Consider the following 16,543-nt stretch of genomic DNA (forward strand, 5'->3'; position numbering starts at 1 on the left):
TGAGATTAAATTACACTAACAGGCTAACCACTAGAGCGTGCTATAACAACATAAATAAGAAAGAACCTGGCCTTTTTAACAATTACTATTATTATTAATTATTTAGTTTATTTTTTCAAGTCAGCGAGGCCTGCTATTCAAGATGGCTATGCCTGCTTTTCCGGCTTTTTCCGAGTCGAGCCCTCCTGAACGTAATCGTTCTGTATCTGCGCCCTGAGGGTAGCAGGGTGAAATATTAGTGTAGTGGGTGGGTACTGTCTTGTGCTATGATGTTTGAGTCCTTTGGGTTTGCGGAACTGCCGGTCTTTGTTGTCTTTTTTGAATGTCCATATAGTGTGCTGGTCAAAAGTAAATTTACTGTCCAGAATTATTCCCAAATATGTAAATGTGTTAACTGTTTCAACTGTTTGAGTGTTTATGATGCTGGGGTTGAATTGTAATTCCTTTGTTTTATTGACATTGATTTGGAGATGGTTGACCGTGCACCACTTAGGTAAATGGGTAACTGTATATATCATCTTCGTGTTCAATGAAATGGACCCAGATTTCACACTGAGGAAGTCAATTTGGGAGTACATTGAGATGAGATCATAACTGTTTCGGTCTTCATACTTTCTAGGAAAAATTTTGATTGCTTGTGTGTCATGAGATTGTGTGTCATGAGATTTCAACAAATGTTTGCAAAATGTCATATGTAGTGATACAAGTGAAGCCAATTTAAAAGAAACATGCCAAGTCGACACACATGGTTTGTCTTCACTGGCCACATAAAATGATGTCACGGGCCGGATCTGGCCCCCCGGCCTTGAGTTTGACACTTGTTTTTTAGATGATTCCCTCCTACAACAAACTTGATTGAAATTGTCAGCTCATCAACAAGCACTGCAGGAGCCTGATATCCCAATAAAACACGCATGATTGCGGACTTTGACACCGGTGCGCTCAGTTATTAACCTCACTTTTTGGCTAAACTCAGGACTGTTCCAAGACTCTTGGAGTGTTGTTCCGTACTCGCAACATGTCAATGAGTAACTCAAGATTTTAAGCTGTAAGACAGGCCTATATGCCATATAGACGACAAAACAAACGTAACCATAGCAACTGATACATCATGCAACAAACAGTCATAACAATTGGAATCTAATGGAACATCCACTCTCATAGAGTTAAAGGGGGTCAGATTGAATTTCCGAACACAGATTGAATTTCCGAACACATCCTTTATGTCGAGTCCCTGATAGTGTAGTGGTACACACGCCTGAGTTGTGTGCGGGCAGCGTGGGATCGATTCCCGCTCAGTGACAGTGTTTATGTGTGCCCTGCGACTGGCTGGCGACTGGCTGGCGACCAGTTCGGGGTGTAGTCTGCCTTCGCCCATTGACGGCTGGGATAGGCTCCAGCAACTCCCCGCGACCCTGTATAGGATAAGCGGTTTGGAAGATGACATCCTTTATGTCGCTCCCTGGAGGTCCTGCCTCATGGGCGAGGTTACTTCCTGTTTGGATGTGTTTCTGGTACTGAAGAGCCAGGTGAGAGCGATCGCATTACATGATTCCTCTAGCAACAGCAGATATTCAACACGACCAAAGTCACAGAGACCATGTCGTTACATGTTTGGAAATACGTCCTCATCATTGTCGCCCTTGCCGGGCTCTTCCTTCTGTACATCACCACCATTGGGGAGGTAAGAGAAGCTTTTTTTTTTTTAAATTTTTTTGAAGTTGTACTCAAAAATGTACATACCCTGGCATAATTTGTAAGATGTGTAAAATTATGTAAAGAAAATATAAGTGAGCAGGCAAAATATTTATTTGCAAATTAAAGGTAAGGGTGCAAACATTTTTCAGAGTCTGTTAAAAGTCATATTCTCATTGGTAATAATAGTGATGGGTACCGCAACACTATCAGAGCAATCACCGCGTCGGTGCGCGTACCGCTTTCAAACAATCACGTGAACGACACATGAACTGTGTCTACTCGGCAAAAGACCCGCCAAACTGTGTTTATAAGGAAGCGCGTCTGTCAACGGGATGCATTTTCCAAAACATTCCAAACCTTACGGACCTTTGTGGACGTCGTGCATTATGGAGCAGCCCCAGGGGGAAAAGTTGTCGGCCGTATGGGATCATTTTGATCTAATTTTGGAGAATAAGGTAATTATTCCAATCTGCTTATTTCACCCCCTTCCTCTTAAATTTCCAACTTGTCTTGTTCCATTCTAATTTAAATGAACTCCGAGTAACTCTTAGTTTACTATTGACATTTGTTTTGCAAGTGAATTGTCGCATTTGTCACTCAGAGCTGTCTTACACAACAAAAGCACCTTCTCAATGCTAAGGCTGTTTTGACTGGTTATTACGTGACGTACAGTTGCTATGTTCCTTTATGATATCATATAGGTCTGATAGTCTTACAGTTTAAAAGTTTGAGTTACTCAGTGGCAGGTTCACACCAAGTGAGACATTCATAAACAATGCACACAATGAGGAGAGAAGACACTCTACAACAATATTGTCTTTTTACTTGCAAGGAGAGCGCAGGGAAGTGTACGATTACAGTTCCTAAAGCGCTCTGCCCGGCTCCTGCGCCCCCTTTCTTTTTATTATTCTTCGGTGTCCCTGATAACAAAGGTGTTCCAGCTCTAAGGGAAAGGGGAGGTAAAGCAGCTGGAACACTATGAACTTGTTTTGTCTATGTGTGTGCGTGCGTGTGTGCGTGTGGGTGTGCGTATGTGTGTGTGCGCGCGCGCAATTAACATACATATGTGAAAGCAAAGCACACCAAGCAAGTTGGCCTGATGATAAAAATCAAACACATAAATAATAAAATGCATTATTATTCTTACATTCCCCCCTGTTTTTATATAATATAATACTCTTCAACTTCCGTGCCATGTCTGCCGATATGGGTCGAAATCCGGATCCTCATGTGACAGAGGCACTATCGGGCCAAGCATGAGAATGAAGTTCCAGGGTAAGCTCAGATACGCAGCCATTGTCTTACTTTCTCACAGTTGTTTTGTTGATGATTGGGAATCAGTCATTATTACTGATTTATTCTCCACTTCCATGTTTAACATTTAAGCTTCCAGGAAGCAGTTGCTTGATGAGGCACTCCTGAACTTCATTGTCAAGGACTTCCCGTCCCTCAGCATTGTGGAGAGTGAAGGGTTCCAGAACTGGTTCACTTCAGCTTCCGCAATTCCTCGAGGTGCACAGAAGCCATAACCAGACTGCGGTCTGAAATTGTGCGTGTCATCGGGCACACAAACGAGGCCCAGCCTGGACCATCATCACAGCCCTCTGCAACCTCGTGTGTCCCACAACCAATGCAAAGACTTGAATGCTATTGTATAAACTCGACTCGGTCAAGATGTGCAAAATTACAAGTGATCTGGCAAAACACATTTATTTTAAACGGTATTTTAATTATAAACTATAAGGCACACTCAAACACAAGGCCTGCGGGCCTGATTGTATCCTCCACATCAGTTTATGTGGTCTACTAAAGAAAATTATGGACATCATGTTTCTTGCTAAAATGTGTGCCTAAATTGAAAGCTGGTTTCACTTTTAATAACATTGAGATATTGCAAGTATCTTTGCTACCAAACCCCTTTTATAAAAAATTGACAAAGAATATTTTATATATATATATATATATATATATATATATATATATATATATATATATATATATATATATATATATATATATATAGTAATATATATATATATATATATATATAGTAATATGGCAAGACAATGCTATTGCAACACATGATTTAGTTGCCAAATTATATTTTCATTTTATGTATTTAAATTTTTGGGATTGCATATATTATTTTGTATTTATTGTTTTCCTAACATGCTTTTCATGTGCAAGGAAGAAAAGAGAGAGAGAGTGCATTAGAGGATGCTGTGGAAATAAAGAAAAGACGTATTGAAACATTGTCCTGCTGTGTCGGTTGTTTTGGCAAGGAAGACACCAGAAGTGCACGAACTCGATCTTTTATTGTAGCCCGCCATACCACGGCCTCCAATAAGGTAGAACAACTTATTAGGATTACACTATGTTTATAGTTTTCCTGTCATAATTGCCCTCTGAGGAAAAACGTAACTACAATTATGGGGGGCGGGTTGGGATGTTGTAATTTGACATGAGCTGAGGCATAAATCAAAAAGAGAAAAGTCAACCTCTACTTCACGGAAATTTACCTTTCATGGGGGATGATGGAACGCGTCGCGTGTTAAAAGTGAGGGAGCACTGTATTCCCATTTACTGGTCAGTCGTGGACTCTCCAGCCCCATGGAAATTGTCGTTTTCAACAGGTTGCCAACTACTGTACCGTTGCCAACTACTGTACCGTGGGCTCTATCAACTGCATTATTGCCTAAACACAGCCCGCAACAGTGATATTATCCTACCTGCATAAAAGTTTAAGTGTGCAGGGTGGTAACCTCGGTTGGAACTCTTGCTTATGACTGGATTGATTTGCGTGGTTCATAATATCACCTCACAGCAGAGCCTGCAAGGACAGAGTTTTGTTGTGACTTCATTGCACTCCACACGCACTTTAAAGGGGAATTTTTTTCATGTTCTATGCAAGCCCACTAGTTGAAACAGGGCATTCTGATAAATATTGCATTTGTGGAATAAGTGTTAATCCACTCATTTTCAGCCATCTCCGGGGGTGGCCATTTTGTCTTCTATCGACTGAAAATGACACCACAACTGCTCACAACGACCAATCACGGCTCAGATTCAGAAAACAGGTCAGCCGTTCCACAAACACAAAATGAATCAGAATGCCGTGTTTCAATTAGTAGGCCTGCTGGGAACATATTCTTGAAAAAAATATGTTTGGGTTGACTTCCGCTTTAAACAAGCTATATCTGTTGCTATATAGTAATGCATTCACATTTAATAGAACTGCCACTTGAGTAGCCAAATAAATAGACAGTGAATAAGGATAATCTCATGTCAATATAGAAACAAAATGTTGGTCTGTTTAGTTGAACACGTAGCTGTTATTAAATAGTACGAATGGCAACAGATTAATTGTACCTTTTGCCATCAACTGGAAGAGCCTTAACACTTCTGCTGATCACAATGTAGCAGAAATAAATAGATGAACAAAAATACATTATTTGTAATAAATAAATAATTTTCGGACTAATTCAGTGGAACTGCAAATTGTCTGTTGTCCACCTGATGATCTCTCACCGCACACCAATGTGCCACAGCACAGTGGTTGTGAATCACTGGGTTACAATCATAATCACAATGATAATTGAAATGATTCATAACATGTCCATGTCATCTCTGCAGAGTTGGAAGTACAACGCAGTGTCAGCACTGCACAAGGTCAAGAACCGGTTCATGTCATCAAACTTGTCTGCAAGCCCCCCCACGTCTCAGCACAGGCGTACCTTCTGTCCCCACCTGGGCCAGCCACCGTCACCTGAAGAAGAGCTGGAGGAACATAACCTGTTGGACCTCATTGCCTGGCCCCAGCAACCCTCCGGTTCTGCATCACCCGACCTGTCCCAGACAAGTGACCCCGCCCACAGCCTGTTTACAATTGTCCCTGCCAAAAACGACCAGAATTGGTACATTGGTGACGAGCTGGAAGTGCAGATCCATCTGCATGACTTCAAGGGCCGACCCAAGCGCTACGGCGGCGATTTGCTGTTGGCTCGGTTGCACTCGCCAAAACACAGGGCGGGCGTGGCCGGGCAGGTGCTGGACCACAACAATGGACTTTATTCCGCTCGATTCCCGCTTCCGTGGGAGGGCTCTGCTCAGGTTGGGGTCACGATGGTGCACTCGAGCGAGGCCATCGCCGTGCTGCAGCGATTGAGGGAGAAACGTCACGATCGGCTGTACTTCTCCGGTATCTTTCGCCGAGGCAATCATTCTGAGAAGACGCTGTGCCACATGTGTCTGCCGCAAGAGAAGGGGCCACTGTGCAACTACACGGACCTTCACACCGGTGATCCTTGGTATTGCTACAAGCCCAAAATGCTCAGCTGCGACACCAGAAACAACCACGCCCTGGGGGGCTCCCTCAAAAACATTATCACCAACAAGGAAGCTTTGCTCTTTCAGAGGTCTTTACACTCAATGATTGTTTGGGATGAGCTTTTTCAAAAGTATTTCAAGCAGAACAATCTCTTAAACCCCAAATCACATTTGAGTTATTGGAATGTTCACCTCTGAAACTGTCAACAGTAGCACTTGGGTTCATCTCTGTATGACCTCCAGTTGAAAAGCTATTTGACACAAAACAAGTTGTGGGCCCCAAACTCTGATTTGGGTACTTCACATAGAAGAAAACGTGATATACTGGGAGAAAATTGGTTAAAAAATGGATAATATCTGGGGACCCATGTATCACAGTTGGGGTACTTCCTGGTGTCATAGAAGGATGGGATTTAGGTTTTAAGGATGTGGCTGGTACTGTTGGAATTGCTCACCCTCTTTTTGTTCTTAGTTGATAGTATCTCTGTTACTATTCCTGTTGTAACCTTTGTAATCCACTTTTTGACATCAGTGGCGTGAACATTAAATTTCCCATCCATGCTTCCACATCAGACACCATCATCGTGCTGCCTTCCAGGAAAGGTACTGCTGACCTTCAGAAGAACGATTCTCACTTTTTGGGGATGGTGATTGCATCATTGTGTCTGCCATCAATATAGAAAATGCCCGTCAAAAAGTGGATCCTGTGAAGCTGGCAACGTCTGGATACTACTACCAGGACATTTGGAGGCCATTGGGTGGCGTAACCATGCGCCAGTTTGATGGGGCATCCATCACTCAGTGTTTGACCAACAAGTTGGTCTACATGTACGGCGACTCTACCATGCGCCAGTGGTTCGAGTACCTTGTCACTGTGCTTCCAGGTGAGTGCGTTTCATCACTTATATATATATGTGTGTATATATATATATATATATATATATATATATATATATATATATATATATATATATATAGTGAATCTGGATGAATGACAATTGTTACACTTTAGTCAATGCTTGTGATCACGTCGAAGGGTCTCGTGAAAATGGCTGAACTCCCAGTTGCTCCTGACCAGAGGTTTCCTCTTATGTAGCTTTATTGTATTCTACCTTTCAGGGATGAAGGAATTCAAACAGGAGAGTACAATAAAGGTGGGACCCTTTATGGCGGTGGACAGCACCCACAATATTCTGCTCAAGTACCGCTTCCATGGCCCACCCATCGTCTCCTTCACCACCGTCATGGCACACAAGTTGAGTTACATTGCCAATGAGTTGGACAGCCTGACTGGCGGTCCCAACATGGTTGTGGCGCTCAGCCTCTGGGCTCACTTCAGCGCCTTCCCCGTGGAGGTATACATACATCGCCTCCGGCATATCCGCAAAGCGGTGGTGCGACTTCTGGAGCGAGCACCTGGGACGGTGGTGGTGGTCCGCACGGCCAACCCTAGGGCTCTGGATCTGGAGCTCAGTCTGATCTTCAGTGACTGGTTTTCGCTGCAACTGAATGTCGTACTGCGCGCCATGTTCAAGGGTCTCAATGTTATGCTGGTGGACGCCTGGCAGATGTGCGTGGCGCACCACCAACCTCATGACATTCACCCCCCTAGGGCCATTGTAAAAAACATGGTAGACATGATGCTGTCCCACGTTTGTCGTGATGTGACCAGGAACACTGTATGATTTTCATAAATCTAACCACACTGTAAAAAATGACCGTGAAATTAACATTAATATGCCGTAAAATCCTGACATTAAAAATCCGTAAATAGAATAACAATGAATCAGTGTATATTTTAAAGAAATATATTGTAAAAAAAATAACAATTAATAATTGTTATTTTTACAGTTAGTGTATGTGGAAATTATCATATTTCCTTGTAGAATTTACATATTACTGTATAATAGACTGTGCCCTGCGACTGGCTGGCGACCAATTCGGGGTGTAGTCTGCCTTCGCCCATTGACGGCTGGGATAGGCTCCAGCAACTCACCGCGACCCTATATAGGATAAGCGGTTTGGAAGATGACATGTATAATAGACATCAAAACATTGTAATACTTGAACCAATGCAATACAGTTAAAATTACAATATGGATTGGTTTAAAGAACGGAAAAAAATTGTATACCATTTCACAAATTCGTATGTTGTGATTTCCAGTTAAATTTTGTAATTATGATAACATGAAAAAGTTGAGACTCAATATGAACATGTTTAGAACTGACACCTACAGCTAATAGAACTGTAGTCATCATGGTAAAAAATGGCCTATATTTTGACACTAGATTGACAGCGCTTATGTGTTAATCAGTTCCCTATTTTTGTATCATATTATAGTCAGGTTACAATATTATTATTTTTTTATCAGGTAATGTTAGTTTAGTTTTAGATTATATCTACAGTGTGTGGTTAAAAAAAGCAGCACCATACTATGGGATACATAATTGGCCAAGAAAAAGGAGGTTCATGGTTCCTATATACAGCCTACCCTCGCCCTACAAAACACTTTTCTGCCGTAAATTAAAGTCTGTATGTAGATGATTTCGATCATTCTTGTTAGAATTTCAAATTGCAAGTACCAATCAAAGAGCGCCACCGTTTGTGAACTCTTCTGTCATTGGAGGGTGTTTGCTTAACGCGGGAGCAGTTGACCTGAAGCAGAAATACTAGCGAGGAGCAGCAAGACACAAAAAGTTACAATTAGCGACAAAAAGAGGTGAAGAGTAGAAATATAGGGACGAACACGACGACGGAGGGGCGCGGGAGACGACACGACACAGTAACAGTTAAGCCAGCGCGAGACTACGCAATAGCAGGGAAGACTAGACGACGGAGTAGCAGAAAACCGGCGGGAATTCGGAAATCGACGGAGGAGCGTGGAAGACGAGGAGAGGACAGCAAGGTGAAAGAGGAGCCGCGACGTGGATGAGCAGAGACAAGGAGCGGTAAGATAACTTTAGCTACTAGCATTGTAGTCTGGTCTTTTGCACCTTGTGAGTAGCTAGCCTTCAAGCGCATTCAAGCTTTAACATGATTACATGCCATTTTTGTAGCAAACCACTGCTAACATTAAGAGACTATGTTATGCATTGCCGCGATCGTAGAAATGAACCACGTTGTGTTTTCCAGTGTGTTGGCGTCGACTGCAAACGGACATTTCGCACGTATGCCGCTTTCAAAGCTCATTTCTACCGCTTACACAATGTGCACGAACCGACGCACAGCAGAGCAGTTGTCACAGATTTGAAATGTGCCGTTTCGCTTTGCGCGCGCCATTTTCAGACTGCAAAAGAGCTGCTACAACATTTGAAAGAGCACATAGTTGAAGGGCGAACTATATCGTGTCCTGTAATTGGTTGTAAAAACGTGTTCGCCAAGAAATCATCTTTCACTGCTCATATGTCACGCAAACACAGAGGATGCTCGGTGGAAAACATAAACGATATGTATAGGGAAATAGTGTCTCGGTCTCCGGGTGCTGCATGTGAGCATGCTTTTCAAATCGCACTCGATCCATGTACTGGTGAAAGCAGTGAACTCTCACAGAATTTCAGTGAGACCTTCCTCAGGAATATGTCTTTGTTCTATCTACGATTGCAAGGGCAGCTCCTTTTGCCAGCTTCAACAATACAGGTTATTGTTGAGGAAATGCAAAATGTGCACGATTTAGGACAGGATTACACTTTAACTAAACTTCGTTCACTATTAAAAGATGACATGAGTCTAACAGATGTTGGTGTTACTAAAATCTGTGATTGTGTTAGAGATTCAGATCTATTCTCTGCCTGTCATAAAGGGCCACTTAGAACAACATATTCAAGAGCTGAAACATTAAAAAAAATGTTTAAGTACATTGAGCCCAAAAAACTGACATTGGGGAATGATGAAAACATGTCCCAAAGATGTGCTTACTACATCCCAGTTAAGCAAACATTGAACACCTTATTAGAATCTGAGTTGTGGAAAAATTCACTGTCACAGCAGAGTGAAGAAACTGACTCACAGGAGTTTGGTGACATAAATGATGGACAAACCTTTAAGTCAAACATGTTCTTCCTTGAAAATCCAGGTTGCCTGAAGCTAATTTTGTATCAGGATGCATTTGAAATTGTGAATCCTCTTGGCTCTGCTAAAAAAAACCCCATAAAGTTCTTGCTGTCTATCTTTCTGTGGCAAATTTGCCTGCTCATGTGCGGTCAAATACAGACCTCATGTCCCTCGTGTTGTTGTGCAGAGAGAAGGACCTAAAACAGTTTGGCTGTGCTAAGCTTTTCTCAGAAATGTTAGATGATTTGAAAGATCTGGAGGAGAATGGAATCTGTGTGGGCGGGAAAACCATTAAAGGGGCACTGAATTGCATTGCAGGTGACAACCTTGGGTCACATGTCATTGGAGGGTTTACAGAGAATTTTAGTTGTTCAAAGTATTTTTGTAGATATTGTGAAATTACACGAAGTGAGTTTGAAAATGATCCCAATGTCTGTGGTCCACAGCGCACTCCTGAAACGTACAATTCAGCCATCAATGATCTCGCATCTGGAGACGGGGAGGGTGTCAAAGGCATTAAGGTAAACTCTGTGTTCAATGCTTTGAAATCTTTTCATGTCTGTCAGCCGGGTCTCCCGCCTTGTTTGGGTCACGACATATTTGAGGGAGTGTTATCCTATGATGTAGCACTGTACTTGAAATATTTAATCAAGAAAAAGAAGTGGTTTACATACACACATCTGAATCGACGAATCACTTAGTTCAAGTACAAAGGGTCTGATGCGCTGACAAAGCCATGTACTGTCAATGAGGGTCCTAAGCTTTCTGGCCAAGCCATCCAGAACTGGAACTTTTTGAGGTTGTTACCTGTTTTAATAGGTGACAAAGTACAAAGTCCTGATGATGAAGTGTGGCAGTTAACTCTCCAATTTAAAGATACTGTTGATCTCGTTTGTGCACAAAGAATTTCTCTGGCACAGGTAACCTATCTTGACATTATAATCCAAGAATATTTGGAATCAAGGAAGTGTTTGTTCCCGGAGTGTAAATTAAAACCAAAGCATCACTATTTGCGACACTATCCGACACTGATTTTGAAGTTTGGCCCCCTGATACGACTGTGGACGATGCGCTTCGAAAGTAAGCACAGCTCCTTTAAGAGATGTGCCAGCCATCTGAAAAACTTTAAAAATGTCTGCCTCACTTTGTCTGAGAGACATCAGATGTTTCAGGCTTACGTTTCAGTGGGGTCTGGAAACAGTCAGCCTTTGCATGTCAAAGACAGCTGTACATTTTACCCCAACCTTTACAGCTAGACAATTAAACAAGTGGTAAGTGAGTTTACCTTTTCAGAGAAAAACACTAGTGTTTCTACAGAAATACAGTACAAAGGAACAGCATATAAAAAAGGGCATTTCCTTGTGTTAAAAAATGATGAGACTGTGGAGTTTGGAGAGCTTGTCATTATTTTAATTAGAAATGATGCAGCGGTGTATTTTGTGATGGACACACATGAAGCAGACTATCATTCTGTGTATTATCTGTACTCTGCGAAAAAAGACTGTGCTATGTTGCAGTGTCTTAAAATCAGTGACTTGGTGGATTTCTATCCTTTAACATCCTACATTGTTAATGGGCACCAAATGATTCCACTCAAGCACAGCATCTTTTCCAGATTAACAGGATATTGTGTACTGGTTTGGGGGGGGCGGGGGACACACGACTTTTGACACATGAATGGTTAAAAACAAATCTTGCATGCTGTTTTTCTCATTTTACCAGAAATGACAAACCTGGAACCAACATTTTTGCGCAGTGCCATCAATGAGGTCTTGCCTGACCTGGCTGAGGTATCAAAAGATATTTTGGAAGAGACCTTGCAGTCCCTTGGCATTGAGACGAGTGATGATTTTCAGTTTCTCGAGGAAGGTGATTTGTTGACGGTTTTGAGGCCTATTCAGGCTAGAAAAGTGCTTGTTGCGTGGAAGCTGAGATGTAAGTATTCCACCGTAGAATGCAGTTAATGCCCATTGAAAGACAAACATATTCTCATAATGTGTCTGCCTGTGTTTCTTTCCCTGCAGGCCAAACTCCTGAAAGTAGCAGGGCATCTAGTTGTCCATCACCAGCACCTCAACCATCCCTGGAGTCCATGTCACCGCGCAGTTCATCTTCACCATCTACCAGCAGCAGCCGAAGCCCTGATGCTGACTGGGTGGGGGAATACCTGGTTCCATGGGGCAAGTTCCCAGAAGAACTCATTCAGACTCTAGAGAGGGGGAAACGTCCGAGCCCTCGTCTAAGAAAGGAGATGGTCCGCATTGTTGTTTCTGATATGATGCAAAGAAGTTCTTCAGTGAGTAAGAGGACCTCAACAGATATTGCTAAAAAGATGGTGGCAAAGTATCTAAAATCTTTGCAAGACATTATAGAGGGAGATGTTATAGGCCCAGGATACCACTCTCTTGTGAAACAACTGCAAAATAGAATCGAAAATTTGAAGAGATCTACAACTCCCAAAATAAGAAAAAGAAAGTGTCGCACAGAAGATTCTGACACAGATGAAGTCCCTCCAGAACAAAGAGCAGTGATCCAGGACATCTATGGGTGCATCAAGTGGGATGTAAAATTCCTGCCCCTTGGAGAGACCCCGGAGAGCCAACAAGAGAAACAAGAAAAACTGAGGCGGATGTCCCAGCAAACCAATGCAAATCCGGAGGAGATCAAACAATTAATGAAGTCGACTTACTGCACACAGCGTAAAGAAGTAAACCAGGGAAAAGATATAAAATACCTCCTGGAAGACTGGCCCTCTTGGTTCAGTGAACTTGGCATGGGTGTACATTTCAAGGAGCTAACAGGAATAGCACTTAAAGAAACGCTCATACAGAATGTGGACCTGAAAGGGAAACGGCTCCTGAACTACATGAGCACTGTGTGCATGAGCAAAAACAAGAAGTTCCTGCAGACTGCAACAAGGCTGAAAATGTTGAGAGGTGCTGAGCAGAGCGGCTGCTCTGAAGATGTAAAAGAAATGGTCCTGCTGCTGATGGCCTATTTGGAAGAAACTGAAGCGATGATGCTTTCTAATGTGGAGGACACCTGTCTGGCACGGGAAGTCCAGATGGACAAGCTCCCTTTGACCCCTACCATCATTGTCTGTGGTAAGTTAACACTTTGTTGGTCTGTTTTCTTTTTATGTCTCGATGAATTCTTGGTGCTTGTTTTTGTTGTGAACTATATCCTATGTATGTGGGTCTGTCTGACTGTCTGAGCCCAGAAAAGTTTCAGGCGCATAACCATTTGTTTCATTTGTGTGTGTGATTCCCTCTTTTTTTAGGGAAATCCTGTTTTACTTCCACACGGTTTATGCTCAGTGTTGACAGAACCATTGTTCAAGAAAACATCCCGTCTTTCGTATCGTCAATATGTATGATGTTTGGAAGCTACTTCAACTTCAACATCCATTATCCATCCAAGCTGGCATCCACCCTAGAGTTCCTGCAGAGGTGTGTTATTTTGGATTGGTCAACCAACATTTACTCTGTATTGAATGTTAACTACAAAAAAGTCAAAAGTAGCTTGATGTGATATTTTATAGTTGTTTTGGAAGTCACTTTATCATTAATACATTTTGTCTGTTGCTATTTCATTTCCCCAAGGTGCTTGTTCTCCATAAATCCTGAGAAGGGCACCAAAGTAGAGAAGAACAGTACTTCCCGTCTACACTTGAACCCCAGAGTCCTCACCTTGATCCAAGACCTATCTGATCACGAGTGGCGCGACATCTGAATTTGGACTCAAGGAAGTCATGGTCTGACCTCTGGGGTGATGTCTCAGTCATTAAACTTTTTTTGGGGTGGGTTCATTCCTTAAACTTTAATGATAAACATTCTAGATGAACATCTTTAAAAGGTTCTTAGTTTGATTGTTTATGAATGTGCATGTTTGATTGTGCGTTTTAGTGCATCTGTGAGTCAGTCTGTCAGTGTTGATGTGTGTGTGTGTGTGTGTGTTTAGTGAATTTCTGTCTTTGTGTGTGTCTCTAAATCTGTATTTTATTAATATATTTATTTTTCTTCTCTCTCCCTAGATACTTCTCCATCAACCCAGATGGCATGGAAGTGGAAAAGAGCAGTAGTGCCCGTCTACACATGAACCCAAGTCCTCAATTTCTTCCAAGGTTACTTAAACACGGCATACTGATTAATATTACGTTTGTGGAATATAAGTTAAGCAGTAAGATCCACCGTTTTTTAGCCAATTCTGGGGGTGGCCATTTTGTCACTTGGTGTCGACTGAAAATTACATCACAGTTGCTCAGGTAACAACCAATCACAGCTCACATGTTTTCTGAAGCTGAGTCATGATTGGTTCTTACCTGAGCAACTGTAATGTTATTTTCAGTCGACACAAAGTGTCAAAATGACCCCCCTGAGATGGACAAAAAGATTTGCATTAAGATTAAGAGTTACAGATGAAGATATTGTGACAGTCTTTGTTTTTTAGTAAAATCCTTATTCCAAATGTTAGATTTTTTCAAGAGGGAAAGGAATAGTTAAAAAAAAAAAACTGAAAGTATTTTGCATATCTTTTTGAAAAAATAAAATTGGGGTTTGAAATGACAAATTGGTATTGTATTTTTTTTTAAGTTGCTGCATACCACAGCAAACTCACGGCAGTTTAAATGTAATCAAGTATAGAAGCGGTCTACTTTTTATCTGTGTCCCATTCATTTTTCTTTAGGTGGTTTTAGTTTTAACAGTAAACGTTACAGATGAAAATCTTGGTTCGAAATTGTCAGTTTGACTGTGTATGTCCATATTTACCAGTAATACTCATTTAATGAAGACTTTCGTCAAATAATTCAATGATAGTAAAAAGATGTTTATTTCACAAAAAGACATCGTAATTAATACTACAAATTATATTGCATGAAACAGAACGTTTTAATAAAATAAGCAGAATAATTCAGTAAAATCACGGACTTTTAATGAGGCTTTTACTGTTTAATAATGTATTGTGTCTGTTTTTTTCAGTAAAATTGAATGGGATTAGATGTAAAATAAACAACTGCTGCATGTAAATTATACGGGAAAATGGCTTCAATAAAAGGCATAGTTGTGTTAATTTAGCTGCAAAATTATGTTGAATTTACCAGTTTATCATGTCAATTTTTGTAAAGGATTACAGTTTTATACTGTAAAATTTACAGGTTGTTCTGTAATGTGTTTTACAGTCTGCTGTATTTTTTACAGTATTATTCCGGCAACCACAGCTGCCGTTTTTTTTCCGTAAAAACAACGTTTTTTTTTTTTTACAGTGCAGAGTTGACATTCCGGAATTTGCCGGTGAAAATACAAGTATGTTCTCCTTCGGATTTGTCTTCTTTTGTCCCTCGAAAAAGCCACTGTCAACTGTGAACTGGTCTTGTGGGTGGGGGGCATACATTGAAACTATGTCGATTTAAATTGAGTTTCAGAGGTTTATGAGAGTGATAACCGCTGCAGTATGTCCGGTTAGAACATAATACTGTCCAGGTGAGTAATAGAATCAAAACAGTTTTGTCTCTGCAATCTTTAATTGGCTTGGATATGGGTGTGGTTTCTGTAGAACAAAATACAAAGGAAAAAAACATGAGCGGCTGCAATGAAATGCCTCGTCAACACGACACCAATTTGCTGCGGTCGTAACACAAAGTTCAAAACAGTACGAGCAATATCAACTGAAATGTCCACAAACCGCAATAACAAAAAAAGGCACTTTATATTGAGTCACTTACATGCTAATGCACCGCACACTTTTTAAATTGGATCGACTTGGATGGAATGTTTAAACGTGTGACGGTGACTTTCATCTGGTAGTTATCGCGGGTCCTGAAATAGGAGACCAAAAGATGCCTAACTAAAATTAAATTACACTAACAGACTAACCGCTAGAGGAAGCTATAACACCATAAATAAGAAAGAACCTGGCCTTTTTAACAATAGCGCTTGTCTACCTTGGTTAAAAACCCAACATCTATACAATGTTGATTCAACATTTTTCCAAATGTTGAAATGTTAATTCAACATTGAATAAACATTGATTTATCAATTTCAACCCAAAATGACTAATTTCACCAAAATTCAACACTGAAACATAGTATTATAGTAAGGGTGAGGACCAAAATGCATGGCGAGGCTGCATTTAGCCGTTTTGGTCCTCACCTTTGGAATAGCCTGCTAGAGGACGTCAGGTCTGCAGAGACTGTTGATATTTTTAAGAGGAAGCTCAAGACACACCTTTTTAGTTTGGCTTTCAACAACTTTTAAATAATTTATCTTTTCTTTTGATTGAAGATAATTCTGTTTTGCTTTGAATGTTTTAAAGCACTTTGAGTTGCATTTTTATGTATGAAAAGTGCTATATAGATAAAATGTGATTGATTGATTGATTGATTGATTGATTGATTTTGCTATCTTTTGTTTTTGAAAGCATTTTGAAAAGCATTTCCCCAGCCCCTTTTTTGTGGCGCTCCGCTGGAGG

General features: G+C 41.1%; 1 protein-coding gene across 3 annotated transcripts; it reads left to right on the forward strand.

The window, feature by feature from the left end:
• Positions 1-1,142: 1,142 nt before the first annotated feature.
• LOC147136311 (NXPE family member 3-like) lies at positions 1,143-16,253 on the forward strand. Of its 3 annotated transcripts, XM_086050709.1 has the most exons (7): positions 7,712-8,973; positions 10,522-10,596; positions 11,798-12,010; positions 12,100-13,179; positions 13,356-13,524; positions 13,678-13,874; positions 14,109-16,253. In XM_086050709.1, exons 3-6 carry the CDS (start codon positions 11,800-11,802, stop codon positions 13,805-13,807), a joined length of 1,590 nt encoding a protein of 529 aa, XP_085906835.1. In that variant the 5' UTR covers positions 7,712-8,973; positions 10,522-10,596; positions 11,798-11,799; the 3' UTR covers positions 13,808-13,874; positions 14,109-16,253. The 3 variants fall into 3 exon arrangements, with proteins under 3 accessions (XP_085906834.1, XP_085906833.1, XP_085906835.1); XM_086050708.1 differs by lacking the exons at positions 11,798-12,010; positions 12,100-13,179; positions 13,356-13,524; positions 13,678-13,874; positions 14,109-16,253 and adding exons at positions 1,143-1,684; positions 5,332-6,113; positions 6,557-6,627; positions 6,705-6,908 and having other exon boundaries at positions 7,144-8,973; XM_086050707.1 differs by lacking the exons at positions 11,798-12,010; positions 12,100-13,179; positions 13,356-13,524; positions 13,678-13,874; positions 14,109-16,253 and adding exons at positions 1,891-2,153; positions 5,332-6,113; positions 6,557-6,627; positions 6,705-6,908 and having other exon boundaries at positions 7,144-8,973.
• The last annotated feature ends 290 nt before the right edge of the window (positions 16,254-16,543 follow it).

Source organism: Filicampus tigris, chromosome 14 (assembly GCF_054856515.1).
Source record: "Filicampus tigris isolate MCC_2025a chromosome 14, RoL_Ftig_1.0, whole genome shotgun sequence".
Classification (NCBI taxonomy): Eukaryota; Metazoa; Chordata; class Actinopteri; order Syngnathiformes; family Syngnathidae; genus Filicampus; species Filicampus tigris.

Coding starts and splice junctions, on each gene's coding strand:
- LOC147136311 (XM_086050707.1), top strand. CDS start 2,031: ATGCATTTTCCAAAACATTCCAAACCTTACGGACCTTTGTGGACGTCG. Junction 2,154..5,331: donor ATCTAATTTTGGAGAATAAG/GTAATTATTCCA, acceptor TCATCTCTGCAG/AGTTGGAAGTACAACGCAGT. Junction 6,114..6,556: donor GAAGCTTTGCTCTTTCAGAG/GTCTTTACACTC, acceptor TTTTGACATCAG/TGGCGTGAACATTAAATTTC.